Source organism: Protopterus annectens, chromosome 2.part0 (assembly GCF_019279795.1).
Source record: "Protopterus annectens isolate FY-2018-M chromosome 2.part0, PAN1.0, whole genome shotgun sequence".
NCBI classification, from domain to species: Eukaryota; Metazoa; Chordata; order Ceratodontiformes; family Protopteridae; genus Protopterus; species Protopterus annectens.
In genome coordinates, this window is record NC_056728.1 from 1,741,249,879 (window position 1) to 1,741,273,028 (window position 23,150).

Below are 23,150 nucleotides of genomic sequence, written 5' to 3' on the forward strand. Positions count from 1 at the left end.
TGATTTCTGGAGACAGATCACATCTTGGTTGATTCCTGTAATGCCAAAAGTTCCAATTTGCTACGTATATTAGTCCCCAGAACATCCATCGCCTTATTTTACATAGTCTGTAACATCTGAAACTATACTGAACATATAAATATTCATTCTGTTTCACACCTACTTACCTTTTAACTTCTTACAGTTCTGACCAGTCCATTCCTCGTAACCTTCTCCACTTTCAACACATTATTTTCTAGATAACAATCTTAAACTCATGAAATGTATGTACTAACACCCTCAGATTTGTAGCCATTGTGGTTGGGAGGGTGGCTTAATGGTTAAGGTGTTTGTCTTACAAACACAAGGTGCAGGGTTTGAGTTTCAGAAGGGATAATTGGCTAAGCTTGAAATGGCTCACAAGGGCAGTTAGCTTAGTACTGAACTGTAAACCTATGAACCATTTAATCTCTAACACACTTTTGCTCACAGGATTGATGCCAGTTTGCCAAATGTAATTTCATTGAATGGAAATAAATCAAAACCAGTTCACTGAAACTACTTTCAGTGAACATTGCTTGCAACAATATTTTTTTGCAGAGGGCAAACTCCAGTATCAGCGAAAAGTAGTTTGGGTGAACAGCACTTGATCTTTTAACATTCGTTGAAACTGCATTCATCCAAACTACATACTCCCTTGCTCATATTATTCTGTATACTGGTATCTACACTTCAACAATGAACCACAGCACTCTTTCTGTCTTGAGCCACCATAAAAGGAGCCTGACCCCTGGTTAGACAGAAGTAAAATTACTTCCTCTCTTCACATTTTTAACAACCTTTACTTACCTAGCACAGTAGCATACTCTATTGTCTGGCTACCTAGTACATTTTCTCCCTCACATTTCTTAATTGCACAGGTTGGTAGCTGATTCAGGTACACACATTCCTTTTGCAAATAGAAATTCAGTCATACTAATAAACCATGGTATTAATGTACTGTTGGCAGATAGCTAATCTTTTTAATATGTCTAATCACTACTACAGCCCTTGGGTGCTATTACCATAGTTTCTAATTTGCATTTTATTCTTCTGAAAATCATTGATAGAAATCAACACTTTACCTTTAAAAAATGCACTTCACCAGTACTGTGTTTCTCTCTCTCCCTACCCCATGTATCTCTTCTACACCAACTGCTACAGACCATACCTCAACAAATTTCAGATGTATTCTCACTGGCTATCAACATAGTTCATAGCAGAGAAAGATATCCCAAGAGTAAGCAGAACTGCAAAATAATTCCACAGATGATGTCAGTTTCTAGGTACACCTTAGATTATGTTGATCTTTTACAACTTTCTGGAGATATAAAACCAAAATTTGATGCCCTCTTACCAGTAGTTGTTAATTCATCATACCCATATAAATAGTTGACTAATTCCTCTGATGTGCATTTGACACAGCCTAGATATCAACTATGGGATTAAAATGTATTCACTTAAATGCATGTAGCATCTGTAAGAAAACCAAACTTCTTTGCTCTTTGCCAACTTGCTTTAGGTGTAATTAGCAATATATGGTTGAAGAATCATATTCCACAATGATGGTTTCTTCAAAGGAGTGCTCACTCTCAGAATGATAACCAGCTCAGCTGGTGTCCCAGTGCCCCCTTTAAATTATATCTGAGGAGCAATAAAATACATTTCTCAAAGATGATGTGAAATAAAATACAAAAGAAAAAAAAACACTCCTGCAACTGTAGCAAGCTAGTAGACTCTCAGCTTGCTACAGTTACATACGCCCACCTCAGTCAAGCTGTAAAAGCAGTGTTGGCATTTATTTGTGCTGGTAATGCACTCCAGCACCATCAGCACTTGCCAAATGTGCCCTCTTAAAGCTTGCACCCAGGCAGCCATTCCCTTCATCCCACCCTACAGCACTTCTGCTTACTATTCAGTCAAAACCATGCATACAGCTGAGCAGGTGGAATAATGTGCTGTGTTAAAGGAAATATAAGCACCTCTGTGTCAAAATAATGATCGCCACCCCCTGAACACAGAGAGGCATTCATACTGAATCTGCACATAAGAAACTATAAACAGCTAATAATAACTGACATTCCACTGAATCCATCTAGCAAGGGTAGCTACATTTTTTTTCAAACAAAACATGGTAGTGGGTGATATAACCTTCAAACTGTCTCAAACTCTATGCCTATGTCTTGAAAAATTTGCACAGAACAGCAAATATATGTCTTCTTTAATTAGGGATGATATAAAGCTTAGCAAAAGGCATGGTGTGAATTTTGATTATAGCACCACAACAAATTAACACATCCACATCTGCTTTAAAAGCATATTCTCTTGCTAATCAGTGTCCATTCTTTGTAATATGGACTCTGACTAACTACATCCAAAGGGTACACCTAAAAAAGATCCTAAAAGGCTCAGACAGCAAATAATATGCATCATATAGCCCTTCCTATGAGGCATTAACGATCTAGATAAGACATTAAATCTGTTCAATAATATAATACTGAATTTATTAAATTATGTAGCACCTACTAACTCTTATAAATTAAGAAAGACAAGTATCCCCTGGATGACAAGTCAATTAAAAAGTAAAATGATCTATTTTTACAGGACATGTGCCTAGTACCTTAAACTAGTACCCCCTTCATGTAGACTTCATGCAGTGATCAAAGAAATTAAATTAGTGCAACATTCTTATCAAATCCAGTTAACAGAATCATTTCCTAACAACACAAGATAAGTATACGTCATCGAAGGACTTCTGCAAGGGAATAGCTTCCTTACCCTTCCAAATTAATCAGACTGCACCTTCCTTATTCTAAAGATGAAGTGGTAGCAGGCATGTTCAGTAAGTGCTTCAGAATAGCAGAACCATCTGAACTCATTTCATCACAAAAAGCTTTCCAAACCAATTAATTGAATGCAAATTAATTTCTTACTAAATTGGGCAAATGGCTTAAAATAAAGAAACTCTTAGCCAGGATATAAACTGCAAATTTGTTTGGTACCAACAGGTCATCAACAAGATTCATAAATGCTGTCCCTTATTTCTTATCCTTTCTTCTGAAAATTCTTATAAGCAAAAACATCTCAGAAGGGATAGTCCTAATTTGTGGAAGGATGCTTAAGTTGTTCCACTTCACAAATGTGGTATCTCTTGCAAGGTTTCTAACTTTAGGCTTGTCTTCATATAAAGCCCCATATAAAAAATCTTTAAAATGATAATTCATTTTCAAATCATGAGTGGTATTTGCGCTAAAGATTTTCTCTCCACCTCTGCATGGATTCAGTAATGTTTATGGTGCCAATGGTGCTTTATTCTCACACAAAGACCCAATCAGGAATGCTATTAAAACAGGGCAGGCCACAGTAGATGTCTTCATCATCTTCCTAAATGCCTTCAGTCCCATCTCCCATATTAAGTCCTTAACATTCATAGTGTTCCAGGTATGAAATGCAAGCAATTATACTAATCTAGCTTAAGCACTGCTTGCCTGGCATAAGCTATATAATTCAGTGGAAGTATGCTGACTTTTGGGATGTGGAAAAAGTATTTTAGGTTTAGGGAGGAAGAGGGTAGTTTTAGGCTTAAGGAGCAATTTGGAAATTTAGGTTTAAAGGCGTTTGGAGCTCTACATTTAGAGATTGATCAGTGGCTTTAGAGTTACAGGGGTGGAAATTTAGGGTAAGGGAGCGATGACTCATATTGGAAACCAGGTGGGTTAGAGTTTATGTTAGAGTAAGGCTATGCAGTTAGAAAGGATCAGGTATGGGGAGGGTTATGTACCAGTGGGGGATTGGGCTAGTGGAAGTATGAGTACTTGCTTTTTCAAGCTAGGGGCAGTGAGCAGGTATGTTGTAGGCTACTAGCATGTGAGCACCTGTAGAAGACCCTCACCTTCATCCAGACTACCAAGCCAAAAGTGCCCCTTAAGGATTTCTATTTAACTTTCTTGTTACTTACATTTCCCCCACTCAATGTGTTCATACTTTGAAAGCCAATGCTTTCGTTGATATGTAGATGGTTCTGTCATTGTGTGTCTAGCAGACACTCTGTTCATTATTGAGCAAAACAAAGTCTTAAATGTCACTTTTCCAAAAAAATCAGAATTACAGGTCTCATATTTTTTTCTAAACATATCAAAGACAAAAAGCATTATTTTTGTAAAAAATCCCCAAAGCTGTGCATTCCCCTTTGACACATATATGCATGAATACAAATATTTCAAGTGCAAGTGATAATGCCCTTCTATTCTGCCTATATACTAAAATAGTCATACCTGTAGATCAGAGTGTGCATGTAACTTTAAGAAGCTTTCTAGTCAGCATATAAGTACTGAGCACTTGCGAACTAGACTGCCATTTTGAATGAGCAGTCAAAGTGTAAACATACATGTATGTAGTCAGTCAGTTAGTTTAAGTTTAATGCTGCTGTTATCCATCCTGATGTGTTTGTATTCAATAAACTACTTAAACAAACACCCCTGCCTCAATGTCTTCTTAGTTCATATAAGAAAAACAGCATGGTATCAGAATGGGATCTAGAATCACAGCCATGAGGCAACCTGTTAAAGTGGGAGGAATATAGAGGAATGGATCATCCCTACTGCTCAAACAACTCGCAAAACAAGTCAGAAGCAAATTCTGGGTACTAAATCTTGCTTAAATGATTTCCTTTGCTAAAAATGTAACACAAAGTAATCAGAACACTCAAAATTAGTTTCTTATTAAATGAAATGTCCAAAACTGTGACATATTGATAAAAACATTCGAAATAACAAAAATGTTTGAAATAATATCCAAATCACATAAAATGTACAATTAAGGGAAAATGACTGTATTATTTCACTATGCACTACTATTTTGCATTAACTATAGCTATTCAAAGTATCCAAAGTGTGCAAAGTGTTTGCAAGTGTGTGCAGTATTACTGTGCAGTGATTTCACAAAGTACAGTTATTTCAAAGCATATTTCGCAGAGTACAGTCTTTTGAAGAGTTTCTTGTGCATTTGAATATTATTACAAGTACCTGGTGTGTGTGCATGCTCATACATTATTACAAGGAACAAGATTGCATTGCATTTTGCTATAATCTGTGGGCATGGCAGAAGGATTTCGCAGACCTGTACTACTTGTGTTTGATAACAATATTACAGAAAATTGGAGAGTGTTTGAGCAGGAATATGATATTTTCATACAGGATGCTTTTTCTGACAAAGACGCATGTAAAAACACATTTATTCTGCTTAATTTAGCTGGTTCAACAGCCATTGGAAGAGAGCATTCATTTGTGTATGCACCTTCTGTGTATGCAGGGAAGGGGGTACCACCATATAGTGGTACCAGCTGAAACAAAGAAAGACCCTGACTGCTTAAAACATTAATTTAGAGAAATGTGTAACCCCCAAATGAATATTACAATGGAAAGACACTTATTTTACACAAGAGATCAAAAGCCTGGTGAAACTTTTGCAGAATATATAACTGACTTGAGAAACAAAGCTAAAATGCACAGATTTTGGTGATTTAAGGGATGAGCTGATGTGTGGTATTAAAGATAATGCACTGAGAAAGATTTTGCTTTGAGACAGTGTTTTGACATTGAATAAGGCCATTGAAATTTGTCAGATAAATGAGCTTGCAGAAAAGCACACAAATATGCTTACAAATGAGAATATCGTTGGAAGACAGTGTAATAATGCTAATGTTAGTAGTATGCAGCACATGATTAAAAGAAACAGGACCAAGCACAAGTCACCTACTGCAGGTCCTGTAGCAGTCCCTGGGAAACTCCAAGTCCTTCCAACAAATTCTAGGGCATGCTCAGTGAAGCACAAGGGTGAGTCAGCAAAATTGAAAGGGTTAAGGGTTCCTTCCAACTCTGGCACCACCCCTAAACCAGCAAAGATAGCTACATTACCAAACTTTATTGTTAGCTGTTGTAATTGTGGTGGAATCATGAACCCAAATGAGAAAAGTGCTTAGCTTTTGGTCAGCAGTGTCATTCTTGTAATAAGTGGAATCATTTCAAAAGATTTTGTAAATCAAAAAAGGCGCATTCTTTTATTAAAAGAGGCCATTTAAAGAGGAAGTTGATCGATTAGAAAGCTGCAACCCTACTTTTTATATTAATGGTGTGTTTGTGCTTGGTGAAACAGTCAATGCAATAGATTTGTGGGCAAAGAACAAAATCTTTTGTACTGTTTGGATTAATTAGAGTCCTGTGGAGCTCAAAGTAGATAGTGGCTCAAAGTGTGATATTATGTCAGTGGAAACATTTGCTAGAGTAAAATCTGTAGAACATCTTGATTTGACAAAGTGTGCAAAGCTTGTTGCTTATGGTGGTAAAGAGATTCAGACCAAGGGGTCAGTAGTGCTTTTATGTTACTCTGATGGGAACAGCTATGACTTGCAATTTTACATAGTCAAGAGACACATACAGTCATTATTAGGCCTCCAAGACAGTCTGGAAATGGGACTGCTTGCACTTAATAAAGGGGTCCACCATGTAAGCCTGCATGAAAACAGCTCAAATTTTGCCCACACCATTTTTTCTGAGTATGCTGATATTTTTGCAGACAAGTTAGGCAAACTACCAGTTGCGTACTCTATGAAGTTAGACCCAGTGGTCAGCTCAGTTGCCAAACCAGCATGGAAAGTTCCAGTAGCTATGCAGAACAGAGTCAAAGCCAAACTAGACAGAATGGTGCAGCTAGGAGTAATTTGTCCAGTGGAAGAACCTACTGAATGGGTATCCTCCACTGTAGTAGCTCATAAGAAAAGCTCAGATGATATTAGAATATGTATTGATCTAAGAGATTTGAGCAAAGCACTAAAACAATCTCATCATCCAATGCATACTGCCAAAGAAGCTGCTGCTCTTATGCCAAATGCCACTATTTTTTCTGCTTTAGATGCAACAAATTTTGCTTGACCAAAATTCTTCATTGCTAACCACTTTCAATGTACAGGTTTTTGAGAATGACATTTGGGATACATTCTGCCAGTGAAGTCTTTCAACGTGCAATGTAACAATTTTTTTTCTGGCTATCTATGTGCTATTATAGTAGATGATATTCTCGTAGGAGGCAATGGTGGAGTCAAACATGATAGAAACCTCAGGAAGGTTCTAGAGCATGCATGTGAGGGGAATCTTAAGCTAAATCTTCAGAAGTACAAACTCAGGCTACATAAAGTTACTTATGTGGGTCATTTGTTTACCAGTTCAAGCTTACAATCAGATCCATCCAAGCAAATTGCAATTCTTGAGATGCCAACTCCAGACGATATCTCTTCCTTACAACATTTGCTTGGCATGGTCAACTATTTGGGTAAGTTCATTCCAGATCTGCGTCAACTTTCAGCACTGCTAAGAAAGCTGATGTGCAAAGATCTACCTGATCCTGGTTGGAACAACACCGTAGAGCATTTGATATCCTGAAAAAGAAAATTGCCAGTTCACTCACCTTAAGATAATGTGATGTTCACAAACCTGTAACTCTTTCCTGTGCTGCCTCAAAGTGTGGTCTTGGTGCAGTCATTCTTCAAGAGGATAGACCAGTAGCCTATGCATCTAGAGCTTTAACCCAAACTGGAATGCAGTATGCTCAGATAGAGAAAGAGCTCTTGGCAATTGTGCATGCATTTTCTTAGTTCCATAATTATATTTATGGCCAACCTATTCCAACTGAGACTGACCACCAACCTTTGGTCACTATTTTGAAAATGCACGCAGCTGCTGTGAGATTGCAATGCATGATGTTAAATTTCAAAAGTACAATTTTCACTTGGTTTACACAAAATGCAATTGTCTTTATCTTGCTGATACTTTATCCAGACCACCCACAAAAAACACTGAATAGCATGAAAATGAAAAACCTGATTTGGAGGTCATGGAAGTGAAAATGATTTTCTTCTACACATCTTGATGAGTTTAGAACTCACACAGCTTTAGATACAGTTCTTCAGAACCTCAACCACTTTATCAGCTGAGGATGGCCATGAAAGCAATCTTGTTTACCACTAAAAGTGCAGCACTATTTTCCTTACAGAGATGAGATTTTGATGGAAGAGGGTATCATCATGAAAGGTCCAAAAGTGATTGTTGCAGAATCCTTGCAACAAGAGTATATTAAAATCTTGCATCGTGGCCACCCAGGAACTGATCCTACCAAAAGAAGGGTGAGAGGACTAGTATTTTGGCCTTCCATGTCAAAAGACATTGAGAGAGAACTTTCAACTTGTTCTGTTTGTAATAATACTAAACTGCATCAACAAAAGGAACCACTTCGGCTAAGCCAGATTCCTGAACTACGTTGGTTGACAGTAACTACAGACATTTTTGAGTGGAATAGTCAACATTACTTGGTATAAGTAGACTCTTATTCAAATTGGTTCAAGATTGACCTACTTCCTAATCTCATGTCCACTACTGTCATTATGAAGTTGAAGAGGCATGTTTCTGTCCATGGTAGTATGCACAAACACATTTCTGACAATGGCGCACAGTTTACCAAGTCAGCAGTTCAAACGATTTGCTGAAATGTGGGACTTTATTCATATTATGAGTACTCCTGAGTACCAACAGTCTAACGGCTTAGCCAAAAGAGCAGTACACAGTGTAAAACAGCTGTTGGAGAAGTCTAAAAGGAGACAATACCAATGTTTTTTTAACTCTTCCTAATCACAGAAACATTCCTCGCAACAATCAACTCAGTTCACCTGCCCAGAGATTAATGCCGAAACAAACCAGAACTACACCACCAATCAGTAAGAATCTGTTGATTCCAAGTGCTAAAAACAACAAAGCAGTAAAAGCTCAACTCCTAAAGAAGCATTTATCCCAAAAGTCTTACTATGATAAAACCAGAAAGCCTCCGAATCTATTAAAAAAAGGAGAAATAGTGAGGATGCAGACAGCAAAAAGATTTCACTGAACTGGATTTGTGAAACATTCATGTGAGGAACCAAAATCATACATCACTGAGTCACAAGGGAAGGAATTCAGGTGAAATCGGAAGCATTTACTACCAGTGTCTGAGCCAGTGTTACCGCATCTTGCGTGTAATAGAGACTCTAATTCTCAGAGTTAGTTGTCTAATTTTCCTGCTCCAGAGAACATTTCATCATCTGCTCCTGCTACCAAAAATATCCCTGAAAAGTCCTCAAGAAGAACATTCCCCAGTGACAGTCCCTGTTGCAAATCCCAATTTTAATTATTACATTGAGGGGTCAGGTCATATCTCAAGATCTAATCCCAAATACACAGCAACCTGGACATGATTGTTATTGTTTGCATATATCTGTATAATGTGCATGCTCATCTAATTGTTTTGCATTTGCATGACAGAGTAGTCAAAGAGGGAGGATGTAGAGCAGACTGTGTGTGTACCTTTAAGAGCCATTCCAGTCCATGGACATGTGCATATAAGTACTGAGCATATGCAAGCAAGAGTGCCATTTTGAGTGAGTAGCCAATGTGTAAGTATGCATGTGTGTAGCAGTCAGTCAGTTAGTTCAAGTTTTTTATTTCCATTCTCAGTCCTGATGTGTTTGCATATAATAAATGACTTAAATGAACACCCAGCCTCATCGTCTTATTTGAATACACACGGCTAGCAACAGGCATCACTGCTGGGAAACAAACCATGAAACCAAGCACTATGAGGCTGCAGTTCTAGCCTATGCATATTTCTGTCACATTCTCCAACAAATAAATAAATACTATAGGACTGGTAGCATTTTTGTACCTGATCACTACTTACAGAAAAGAACAGATGCAGTCTGATGCAGTATGATTTTGTTGTGAATACACTCCGTCTAGAATACATTTTGGTCAGATTTTGTATGTTTCTACTCAACAGCAAAAGATGCTAACATATACAGAACTGAGCGAAATAGCCCCACCTGTCTTTTTGTCTGGTTTATCAGATCATATTACAAACAAAATCAATTAGCAGAGTGTCATGTGTGCTAGGTAAGTCCTTCAGACAGACTTCTTCTGAGATGTTAGTCATGAAAGAATAGGGTTCTGTGATCCATGCTTCAAGGGTTGCATTCTTTTCCTATATCTATTCCTGTTTAGCTTAGCAGTTTTCAACATTTCTTCAGTTGTAGATAAAAGTTAAGTAGTGTCTGGACCTCTATTAAACATTTTAGAAGTGTTTTCTGAAACCTGAGATGATAGTTTAAATGTCACCTCTAAGTATAAAAGTAAGAAACTGGTAAATAATAGGAAATATTAAGTCTTCAATAGTTAGCATTTTCATGCTAATGAGGACAAGTAAGGCAGAAATGCAGAGACAGAGAGAGTGAGAGAGAGAGAGAGAGAGAGAGAGAGAGAGAGAGAGAAAAAGCCTTCCCTCCATGTAGTTAAGTGAATCAATGTTTGTAGGAACTTACATCACCCAGTACCCAGAGGAGTTAAAGATAGATGGGGGGGGGTCACAGTATAAGATGATCGAGTGCCAATACTGATCTGCATGTAGAAGGACTAAGAAAAGTGGATGTGAGGAGGGGATAGTAGATGTAGGATCACGTGAATATTCCAGCAGATGGAGAAGTGGAACTGATATCAGGAAGGGCTAGAATAAAAAGTGAGGCACTTCTAGAGGAACTGAAGAGAGGAAAATACTGGTACAAACACCGGTGATAAAGGGCTTCAGGACAGTCAGGAAAATAAGGTTTTCAGTGGAAATTTTTGCACTAAAAAAGACAGGAGAATCAAGTCAAGAAGAAAAAAAGTATAACCATAAGATTAGTGAGTCCATCATTTATGATATCAATGCCATAATTTATACAGTATTTGCACACTTTCAGGTATCTGGCAGTAATACAGTTATATACAGTGTCTCTCACATACACGCACACATACACATACCCACAGGCAAGCGCACACACACACACACACACACACACACACACACACACACACACACACACACACACACACACGTGTTATACATAAATAACAACAACCTCTCATTCCATCTCCCAGTTACCCTAGGTGTTCCTCAGGGCTCTATATTGGGCCCCCTCCTTTTCTCAATATTTATCAATGACCTCAATCTAGCTATTCCTTTAACTAACTGTGTACAATATGCAGATGATTCGAATATAATCTGCTCATCTAAATCTCAATCTAACTCAGACAATGTTCAATAAAACAGAAAATTGGTTTCTACAATGCTGCCTCCTCCTGAAACCCAAAAAAACCAAACTCCTCTTCACTCCTACCCGTAAATCACTCCCAATGAACTTTTCAGTCTTATCCAGTAATGGTACACTCATATCTCCCGATCCAACAATTAAACTTCTAGAGATGACCATTGATAACAACCTGAACTTTGAAACCCATATCAACAATACCATAAAAACTGTCAACAGGAAACTAGGCTCCCTCTATAGGATAAAACCCTTTCTCTCCCTACTAGCCAGAACCACTATTGCCTATCCCCACCTTATCTCCACACTTCTTTATGCTTCTTCCATATATACTAACTTGTCAAAAAATAACCTTAACAAGCTATCCAATGCTTACAATAGCATTGCCAGATTTGCTACTGCTTCCTCCTTTAGGACCCATCACTGCCATAATCTGAAACAATTAGACTGGTTAGAGCTTCTGAATCAGATTCACTTTAAACAACTCACCATTATGCACAAAACCCTTTTCCAACCTACCAATACCCCAATACTTGCTAGTCTCATTACCCAATATAAGAACCTTTCAACTTTACGCTCATCTAATAAACTACTTGTATCAACATGTAAATCTAACAACATGGCAGGAGATGCTCTGTTCTCAAATGAGGTTGGAAAGTATTGGAACCAACTCCCCCATGAACTTACATCACTGTCTTCATTTACACTTTTTAAACACAATCTGAAACTCTATATTAAAACCCATTGGTTGTGTCCCTGTACAAATCCAGACTAATCTCATACTATATCCCAAATACCCTCTCTTAAGACCTAATTTCTGCTCTATCTGTGTCTTTTTAGATCAAGGCCTATCCTTGGCAAAAACATAACTTATCCTAATAGAGATAATTTAAAATACCTAGTTAAATTCTTCTGCATATAATTCTAAAGCATCCTACCTCAGGCAGGCAACAAGTATTGTTTAAACTGTGAGCATTGCTGAACTGTTGAAACTTGAAGTATGCATTTGTTTAACAATTACTTTCTAGTTACTAATGAAGTCTTGTACATAAAGTCTAAAACATCTTATCTAATGCTTGTAACATGTTATATGTATAAACTGTGAAGATTCCTGAACTGTTTAAAATTTGTAGTATTTAACTGTATAACAAGTAGTACCTGTATGTTAGTAGTCTAGTAATCTCTTGGAGCTTACCTCCCAGGGACTCTACTGAAAATGGACATAAATCCAGTTAGACTATCCCGGTCAACAAATGTAAAATAAATAAATAAATAAATAAAGTGCACCTCACTTACAAGATGAGACACTTGCTCAGTAATCTTCAAAATAAGAGCAGTCAAAGAGTTGATTCAAGTTTGGATATGAGAGAAATAACCTTCATACTTATCTAATAATATACATTACACACTGGACAGTTTCTTCGCACATCTAAGGCTTTGTACGCAGGATTATGCATGGTTCAGCAAAATTAATGTTGTGGGTGAATAAATTATTTTTATATCATTACACATACCCACAACTAACATTGACATACAAAAATACTATCTACTTGGATTATCAGCATGAAATAAAGAAACTCTAATAACGAATCTGTTAAGGTAGTTTATTGAAAGTACAAAAACCCTTAGGTTCATTCAGATGAGGTTTTCAGTTGTTTGTCATGATCTGCAAAATAAAAAAAAGAAACAAATTAACTACACAGAAAACAAAGTGCTGTTAACAAATTCAGTGGCTGTTATCTAAGGCAGGAGTATAATATGATATAAAAATATTAACTTATGCAAAGGTTGCTAGTTAAAATGACTGCTGTGTTACTCACCTCATTGATCCAGCTGTTGTATGCAGATACACGTGTGAAAACTGTTGGCTTATTTTTCTGACTGCACAATGGAGATCCAAAGCTGACAATGCCATGTACCTCCCAGGTGCCTTCTTCATTTTGACAGTTCAGAGGTCCGCCTGAGTCACCCTGTTAATATAAAATGACAAACGTCTTGAGTGTGTAACATCTGAGTCTATTTGAAATATAGTATATTATGGTACTTTTAAACAGGCACATGTAAACTAGCCAAGATGGTTCTGGTCAGGTTTTACTGTTTTTATTTTCTTCTTAATCCCTTTAGCATTATAATATGAGCAACACATTTGGCTTTTGGATATGAATAACCAATTTCAGTGGTAAAAGATCCCACTAAATTTAAAGACTCTTTTTCATCAATCACTGGTAGTTTTATCAAAAGCTTTGTTTCAATACTTAGCAACACCTGACAATCAGAACAGTTTATTTTCACCCTTGCAACCATCAGTTCTGCTTGTAAGGCCTTTCACAGAAATAAAGAACCAAAGATCCATGCTCATGAGCAACCGTCCACTCGCATAAACTTTCAGTCCTATTGTGAGATTCATAGCACTGCCATTTACTTGTCTAAACAACAGGAATCTGAAAGAAAGATCAGTGTCAGTTTGGCAGAATTAGGGATGGATTATCGAACTTTTTAAACAAGTAGATGCTCACAAGGTTAAAAAACTAACTTATCATATGCATCCTTATTTCCTTGTCAAAAATACTTAACAATATAGTTCAGAAGCAATACAGTCATTACTTAAATTTGCAAAATAAACTCGCCCAAACATCACATGAATGTAAAACAAGCCATAGCACTGTTACTACCATTACAATGTTGGCTCTCAATTTATCCACAAGCTGCAACAAAGGACATTATATAGCTGCTGACTTCCTGGACCTTTCAAATGTTTACAGTGTTTCTAATCTCATATTCCAGAGGCAACTGCAACAGTACTCACAGGAAAAAGATTATAACTGGCAAGCCATAGATTCATTCTAACAATTTCTATCAGTATTTATGCAAGCAGTGTCATAAAGAAACACTTTATCTGGCTGCTATCATCAAATCATGGCATTTCGCCAAGGTCTGTTCTCTGACTTCTATCATAAATCTTTGCAAAGTATATGTTTGTGCATGCCAGAGCTTTGCAACTTGGACAGTATGTCAATGAATCTGCTGTTATTCATGGTGCTAAGTTTATCATCATCATCATCATCATCATCAGCCCCCTTATTCCCATTTTCTATATGGGCCGGGGTGTTGTGTTAACTGTTGCCATCTCTCTCAATTCAATGTCACACTCCTGCCTTTCTTGACACTCATGCCTGACTGTCACAGACCTTTTCTTGCACAATCATCCACCTCTTTGCTGGATGTCCTCAATTCCTCTTACCTTTTTCGTATCTGTCCCAAATCTTCTTCACCACATTATCTTCAGCTTTTCTGGACATGTGCCCGAACCACTATAATCTGTTGTCTATGATCTTTTCTGCAATTTGAGCTACTTTAGCTTCTTCTCTTATGTCCTCATTTCTTCGTCTGTTCCACAGTGTGCATCCAACCACCGGTCTCAAGCACTTCATTTCCATCAGCTGCAGCTTCCTCATCTGCTCTGCCTTTGCTGCCTAGGTTTCTGTACCATACAGTAGTACAAGTTGCACCACTGTCTTGTATGCCTTACTTTTCAGCTTCTTTGGCATTCTTCTGTCATAGACTATACCTGAGACTCTATGTCATTTAGCTGTATCCCCTTGGATTCTAGCTTTGACCTCTTCATTTAGACTTATTTTCTCTTCAACCTTCCCTCCCAGATACTTAAAGCTATTAACCTTTCCATTATCTTCCCTTCTATCTCAAGTCTCAGCTTTTTTAGATTTCTGTGCTTAGTTTCATCCAATCTACCTTCAGTTTTGCATTACATTCCCCTATCCTTTCTGAAGTTCTTGCTCAGAGTCTGCCTGTAATGCCACATCATCTGCATACAGCAGCATTATTGATCTGTCCCCACTGACCTGTTTGCTAATGTAGTCCATCACCAGTATGAACAGCAGTGGGCTCAGAGCTGAACCCTGGGGAACACGCACTCCCACAGGAACCCCTCTGTGAGACGAACACTGTTCGTACTTGAATCATTGGGTCCTTGTACATAGCCTGCACTAATTCTACGAATGTTTCTGGTACTTTGATCCACTGCAGTACTGCCCAAATCAGCTTTCTTGGGACCTTGTCATATGCTTTCCCCAAGTTTAGGAATGCACAGTTGGACTCTTTCCTCATCTCTAGCTTATTTTCAATTATATGTCTCACTGCAAACATCAGGTCAGTTGTGATGCATCCTGCTCTGGATCCAAACTGCTCATCTCCCATCTCAGATTCTACTACTCTGCATATCCACTTATCAATCACCCTCTCCAAAACTTTCATGCAGTGTGACAGGAGTTTGATGCCTCTGTACTGCCCATGGTTCTGGATGTCTCTTTGTTCTTGTACACTGGCATGAGTATGGTAATTCTCCAGTCATCTGGGATATGTATTTCTCTCCACACTGTTATCAGTACTCTTAGGAGGCACTTCTGCCTTGTCTCACCCAGCATCTTTACCATATCTGCTGTGACCTCATCTGATCCTGCTGCTTTCCCTGACTTCATTTTCCTTAATGTAGTCTTACTTCTTCTAAGGTGGGCTCCTGTTCTTCTCTCATTGTAGGATGTGTCTGGGGCAGCACAGCTTTTGTGGGCTTTTCTTCATTCAGAAGCTGCTAGAAATACTCCATCCATCTGCCTTTGATGTCCTGTTGAGTGGTGAGCAGGTTGTTGCTAGCATCTCTTATGAAGGGTGTCGGACTATCTTCTGTATTTTTCTGTCTTTGCCTTGCATCCTAATATAATTTCTTTGTGCCATCTACTGAGCCACTTTCAGGAAGCTGGTAGAGTGCCTCTGATGCCCTGTTCTTTGCTATTGCAACTCCTTTCTTAGCTTCTTTGTAAGCCAATCAGTATTCCTTCCTAGCCTGGCCAGTCTTTTCTATCTCCCACTTTTTTCTGCACTCCTTCTTTCTTTTAATGACTTCCTGGACTTCTGCAGTCTACCACCAGCTTTCCATATGTACCTTATTTCCACAACTGTATCAGCCGCATATCAGTTCTGCAGTCCTTGCACATGCTAATTTGAAAAGCTGCCAGTAATTCCTTGAACTGTTGTGCTTTTTCTCCAACCAACTTCCAGGTATTTAGCCTGGTCTCTGTTGACCTTAGAGCCTTCTCTGACCATTGCTTGCAGCTGATTATGGCAACCGGTGTTTTTTGCTGTTGGTCACTGTTTCACTGGGGATGACTTCACTGATTCTAACCCAGTGCCATTTCCTTACTAGGAGGAAGTCTACCAGAGTTGTGTGTTGGCCAATCTTGAATGTGATGTAGTGACTCTTTTTCTGAACCATGTGTTGGCTACTGTTTTACACCATGAATCATTACTAATAAAGTAATCCTCAATGAAAAAAACATCACTTATTTTGGAAGATTATCTTAGGAACACTTGCTAAAAATTCCACTAAAGGCATTCGTGTTATTTATTTATTTATTTATTTATTTATTTATTGCAGTTGGTTTACCAGGATAGTCCATTGGGCCTTGAAGAACCGTTTTCCAATGGATCCTGGGGAAAAACTCAAAAAAACAAAAAAAATAGATATACATACATTTGATAGTTTTCTAGATACATTGGTAGCAAAACAAAATGACATACATCATAGATAGACAGTAAAAAGCATTACAAGCAATTGAAGGAAAAGAAAACAAATACAAAAACATAAATGCAGATTAATGAACACACATAGAGGTGAAGTTTAAGTATTATTAGTTAATTGGTTAGGAGGGGTTGTTGGTTATGAGGTGGGAGAGCAACTATTCCCAAGAAAGATGATGAAAAGAAAACTTCTTGAAGGTAGGACTGGTTGAAGGTAATGTGGTTAGGGGGGTGGTAGAAGTTCCAGAGGCAGAAGCGAGGCTGAAGGAAAGAGGTTTCTGAAGGGGGGGGATGAGTGGGTTTGTGCACTTCTAGTAAATTTGATTATATTAGACCTTAGCACTCTATTTGTACAGGGCATTTTTAGGGCAGCAGAAGGGAGGGAGGGACACTTGAGGGTTTAGGATCAGCTTATGGAGCTAGAGGGAGTTGGGTAAGTAAGTGTAAGAGTTAGAGGGAGTTTGAATTATTTTGGGAGAGAGGAGAGTTGGTGGGTGAGTGGAAGACCTATTGCTTTGGCTTATTATGAATATAGCAATAGCTGAAAGTTAGCTGTTTTTAATGAGGACTGAAGATTAGTAAGTAGTGGGGCAATAGAGGAGAAGGGAAGAAGGTGGGAAGGTGGTATGGTGGTTGTGTGAGTGTGGTATGTTATGTAGCCTATGTTCCTTTGTTTTTTTTGATTTTTTTGTTTTTTTTGATGTTTTTTATTGTTTTTCGAGGTGGGAATTAGTTAGTTAGGGTTCTGAATCCTATTTTGAAGTAGTTTGGTGTCTGATAGTATTTCAAATGAGTTCAGTTTGGGGAGTGAGTTTTGGGAGGGTGGTTTGGGGGGGTTTTGGTTTGAGTGGGTAAAAGACCATTGCTCTTGCTTTATTAGGATCTGAGTAAGAGGCTGTAGCTAAGCATCCATTGCTCTGTTAGTGAAGATTTTGTAGAGTGGGGAGAGATGGAGCATAATGGAGAGCAGATAGGATTGGATGTATAAAAGATAGCTTATTGTGAAGATCTTGAATAAGGTATAGGAAGATATGAGGACCCAGTAGAGAGTTTAGGACCATAGAGTTGAGTTGTGTGGAACTCAGTAGATCGGCTTTAGAGATAGCTAGAGTCCACTTTGAGACTTGATATTTAGCTTGATTTGATAAAGAGAGAAGGGAGAGGGTGAGGAGGATAGAAGAGGAGAGTTTGAGGAGGAGGATCAAGGTTATGGTGGAAGTGAGTTAGTGAGCTTTAGAAAGATCAAGGTGCTTTATTGATGGGAAGGAGAAGGGCTCTTTATTGATTATTGATTAGGTCTGAAAGGTTGTTGTGGAGGGGGTCAAAGGTTGTTCATTAGGGTGCTCTGGAGATGATGGTGTTGTGTTGTTGTCAGATGAGATTGAAGTGGGGAGTTGATGAGGATGGGAATTTTTATATTTTTTTGCAATTTTTTTTGCATGGGGGGTTAGAATGGTTGATAATGTTGAAGTTAAGTAATGCTGTTTTGTATTCCATTATTGTTACTGCTTATAGATACTTGAGGATTTGGGGGCACTTCAAATAAGCGATGTTTAGCCGTAATTAGGGATGCCAAGAGAGAGAGAAGGCAAGACTTGCATAAGAGCAAATTAAGAAATGGTAACAGAGGAACATTTTGGTTTTGGTTTAAGTAGTTTCTGGGGTTGTAGATGTTAGGGTGGGTTATGGTAGGAGGAATGGGTGTGGTAAGGGGTGAAGTGAGTGCTGGGGTGTGTAGAGTGTGAAGATGGATGAAGAGTAACTAGGGGGGATGTAGTGAAGTGGGGGTAGTAGGGTGTAGAGATAGAGAGGGAGGGGGGGTGGGTGTAGGGGTGTTAGATGAAGGGGGAGAAAGAGAAAGTTAATTTGGTTCTGGAGCATCAAAAAAAGGAGAATTTGAATCTGGTTGTGGAGGGTAGGAGTACTGGGGTGGAGGAGAGTGGATGGAGAGTTGGGTTGTTTTGGGGGTTGAGAGTGGAGATTCCTTTTTTGATTTTTTGAGTGTGTTTTTGTTTTGGTTTTGTTTGAGTAATAGTTTTGTTTGGTCAGAGAGGGTGTGGTTTTTTTTTTTTATTTTCATTTGTATTTGTCCAAGGACTTTGTGTTGTGGTAATGTTTTGTGTTTTGGTAGCTGCTTTTGTGTTTTGTCTTTTTGCTTTTAAGTTTAGCTTAGGGTGAGTGTCAGGTTTTTTTTTTATTTATTTAGTTAGCATAGGAGCTTGAGAAGTCATCAGGTAGGAAAAGCAATGTTTCAATTTAGTTAATTTAAGGTCTTTGATTTGGTTTTTGGTTGAGTTTTTAATTATTTACATTTTTCTGATTTAGTGAGTTTGTTGAGTTTCAATTTTTTGCTTTACGGATAGTAAAAGGTGGTGGGAGTCCGTTGAAGGATAGTGTGAAGTAAGGTGGTAAAGGTGGGGTAGGTGGTCACCTAGAGGTGGGGAATGCTCCATGAAAGGGTATTTGAGGGGGTTTTGGAGGGGTCATAGTGCAATATGCTCCCATTTGTTTTGGCAGGGTGATGGAGCAAGTTGACTATAGTTGAGAGAGTAATGTTTGGGGTTGTTGATGGTGGTTTCGTTAGCAAGTTGACTGCCTGGCCAACATTGTATAGGACACAAGGTATTGAAGTTAATCTTTATAGGGATATAGGATTAGCTAATATACAGTGGAAGGCATTAGAGGTATGTGAGATATCTGTAATGTGATAATATTAGGAGGTGGACCATATATGTGTGGGATTATCCTACTTGTTGTAGTAGGGAGAGAGGAAGGAGGTGTTTGTGGAGAAGGTTTATTGTGGTGTATGTAACTACTAGGAAGGAGGAATATATGAGAGCTACTCACTCCGCCTTTTTTAAGAGAGAGACTCCTTTTATGATGATGGAGTAGTTAGGTTTTCAATTCAGAGTCCTTAATATGAGGCTTTAGCCAGGTTTAAGTTAAGGTCAAGATGTCAGGGGATTTAGTGTAGGTGGATATAAGGTTTGGGGGAGGGTTGTTATAGTGTTGGGGAGGGGTTGAGAAGAATAATAAGGATTTAGTAGTGGTGGATATATATGCAGGGGTTGATGGATGATACCTGTGAAGGAGAGAATGAGAGTGTGGCAGGTGGGGGAGGGAATGTGGATAGTGGATAGGGGTGTAAGTTATGAGATGGTGGTGAGGTAATTGGGGAGGGTTTTATTGGTAGTTAATTGAATGGATATTGTGGTATGGTTATAGTTGGGGTGGTTATAAGTTGTGGTGGGATTTGAAGGTAAAGGATAGGAGATAAGTAAGTATCTATGGGAATAGAATAAGGAGAAGTTGTAACTGTATGAAGGGAGTGGAAGGGTGGAATGGGGTTGAGATTTAAGGTGAAGTGTAGAGGGAATATGGAAAGGAGAAAGTGAAGATGAGATGGAATTAAGGATAGAAGTAGAAAAGAAGGAGAAAGAGGAAGTTAAGTAGTAGATAATGGGTGAGTAAGTAGTATTAGTGATAGTGATATTTGGAGAGAAAGAAAGATATTGGTGGAGTAGGTATGTAGTATTAGTAGTGAAGGTTATTTTTGTGGTAGAGAGAATGTAAGTGGAGTGGAGTATAGGTTGTGTAGGGAGTGGTGGGAGAGGTGGGAGGTGAGTTTGAGGAAAGAAAGAGGGGGGTTGTGGAGTGAGGAGGGTGAAAAAGCGGAAGGGGGAAGAGGGATGAGAGGGAAGGAGGAGACAGGAGGAATAGCTGGGAAGGGGGAGTGGTGAGTATGTGGGAGTGGTGGGGTGGGGCTGAAGCGGAGTATGGAGAGAGGCTCAAGAGACAATCAAGTTGATGATGAGAGAAGTGGAGCAGTAGGAGGGAAGGGAATATAGAGGAGATAGAGTGGCAAGAAGACAGTTGATATAGAGAGATGCAAAGCAGGGAAGAAAATATAAGATTCTTGTGAGAGAGGGAGTAGAGTAGAGGATAAAGATAGAATGCGCAAGGATGATAGAGGAGTGAAGAGCAAAAGATAGGGGAATGAGAAGAAGGAGTCTAAGGAGGGAAAGAACAGATAAGCTGAAGAGGGATGCCTACAGAATTCCACAGAGAAAGGGCAGGACAATTTGGGCTGAAAGCAGAAGGCAGGTTGTATGGTTAGAAATCTGGCAGTCAAGTTTGGGCTTAATTTGGGGGGATGGGACAGTGGGCCAGGGGGGTGAGAGGCAGAAAGGTTACTTTCACTGGTTCAAGGGGGATTAACAGGAGTTAAGGGTTCATTGTTGGTTTTAGGCGGTCACTTTCCAAATTAAATCAGGAGGCAGTGTTCTTACATCCTTTAGTCAGTTTCAAGGGTGAATTCTTAGGTATGATCTTCTTTTTTGGAGTGTTGGTTGGTAAATCAGGGGTATAATGTTCTTTTGAAAAAGTTAACTGCTCAAGTAGTAGGGATCCACAGAGGTGAAAGGGAGTTTCCCACCCAGGGGTTTTCAGTAAGTCTCTTTTGGTATAATGTTCAACCTCAGTGAGTGGTAAAAGGTCCAAAAGTTTAAAATTTCCCAAGGGGTCTAATCTCTCCAGTTGTCAGAAACAGAGGAACCTTATTAAAATTGTCCAATTTGAAGTATAGTAGTTGGGATTAAAAGAGGGTATAATGAAATTTGGGAAGGGGAGAAGAAGGGGTAAAATGTGGGGCCAAAAGAAAAAAGTTAAGTGTCTCAGTAGTTAATGTTCAGAAGGGGGTAAATGGTTCACAGGCCAAAGGTGTCCTAGGAGTGGTTCCTTTTGGATTACCATAAAAATGAAAAAGGTGTCCAAGGGGTTAGGGTTCACGGCAGGGCCTTTAAGTTCTTTATTTGGAGTTAGAGAGGCTTAAAAAGGTGGGACCCAGTTGAGTGGAAGGGGTAACTTTTTGTATGGTTTTCTTGGTATAACAGGTGAGTAGGTTACTTTTCCAGTAGAGCGGGGGAAAGGGTTGAAGGTTATCCCTTTGTTCTTTTTAACAGAGGACAGTTCAAGGGTCAAAGGTATTAGTGGGGATTTGTTTCTTCTTAGTTAGTTCACAAAATGTAGAACCTTTGAAAAGGTCCACCAAGGGGAGTCACAGGGGTAAATCAGGAAATAATGTTCTTGTTCTCCTTGTAGTTTCCCCCAAGGGTTAAGGGGTAAGGAAGTATTTGTTGCTTTGTCTAGATCCATTAAATAAAGTTAAAGGGCAGGAAAAACTCCACTTTCAGGGGTAGTGAGGGAGATCAGTAAAAGACTTTGTGCACCTCTTGGGATTAAGTGAGAAGGGTGAGGAGGTGTGTCCCAGGTTAGTTGTCACAGTAAGTCAATCAGAATAACCAAAGTAGTTTGGCTCCAGTAGTTGGGATTAACAGAAGAACCTTGTGATTAAAATTTCTGAGAAAGCTGAATGGTAGAAATGCCTCAGTAATATTATACACCACAAGCTCTCACTCAAGGAACATATCACCATTGTTATCAAACAGGCCATCTGTAAAGCTTTTGCGCTATATAGAATAAGGCATAACCTGATATTACAAACTAGAAAAAGATAGTGGCTCAGTCTGTGATTATACCAGAATTACTTTGTTGGTACAAGAACCATAAGAAACCTTGAGAAAAGCACATCTGACAAACTAGACAACACATATCTCAGAACTGTATGGTCTGTAGCTTGTTTCCTATAATTGAAACAAGCCTTAAGTAGATGAAAGTTTAAAAACATGATCCAGCATGATCAGCTCAAGTTAACCCATAGGATTATTGGCAACAATATATGCCCAGGCATGGAATACCTGGTAGCCTGACATCAGTCAATTAAGCAATTAAATCTACATACCAAAACACCATTAAAACAGTTTATCTATAACAGTTAGGGTTATGATGAACGAAATTTATATTGAAAAATACCTACCATAAATATACAACCTGCTCAAAATGCACATGCAGACAGGAAAGCTATTTAATTTTCCAGCCATCACCTTTCATCTCTCTAGCATTCTCACATATGCCTACCATGCATTATGTTGTCTCCAGTCTTCCTACTCATAGGAAAAATAATATTTCTTATTCCATCAGAAAAGATTTACAAATGTAATAACCTCAACTTCAGTTACCTTTCTCCTTTAGGCATCATACATTTTAATACATTCCATGACAACATCCCCTTCTCCAAAGATAATCTTACTGTATCTAACCTCTGTTAAAGAGTACACACTCTACCATGAGGTTATTCAACCACTTTTCATTCTATGAAACTTTTATCGCCACAAACCAAATTACCAAAATTTCTACTTCACTTACTAAATAGATGTCCACTTCTTCAAGGCAGCTTTGAAGGTAATCCTAGCTTAAAAACATTCATCAAACCTACTATTCGCATTCTATTCAACCTTAAAATGCTGATCATTTAATGCTGGAA

At 38.6% G+C, this 23,150-nt stretch overlaps 1 protein-coding gene across 1 annotated transcript in view; it reads right to left on the minus strand.

Moving 5' to 3' along the window:
* Positions 1 to 12,766: 12,766 nt before the first annotated feature.
* Positions 12,767 to 23,150, minus strand: part of LOC122793775 (chymotrypsin-like elastase family member 2A) — a 48,436-nt gene continuing 38,052 nt past the window's right edge. Inside the window, exons 7-8 of the mRNA XM_044061965.1 lie at positions 12,997 to 13,146; positions 12,767 to 12,842 (exon numbers count right to left, since the gene is read on the minus strand). Coding sequence (XP_043917900.1) covers positions 12,825 to 12,842; positions 12,997 to 13,146 — 168 coding nt within the window. The 3' untranslated portion in view covers positions 12,767 to 12,824. The remainder of the gene's footprint in view (positions 12,843 to 12,996; positions 13,147 to 23,150) is intronic.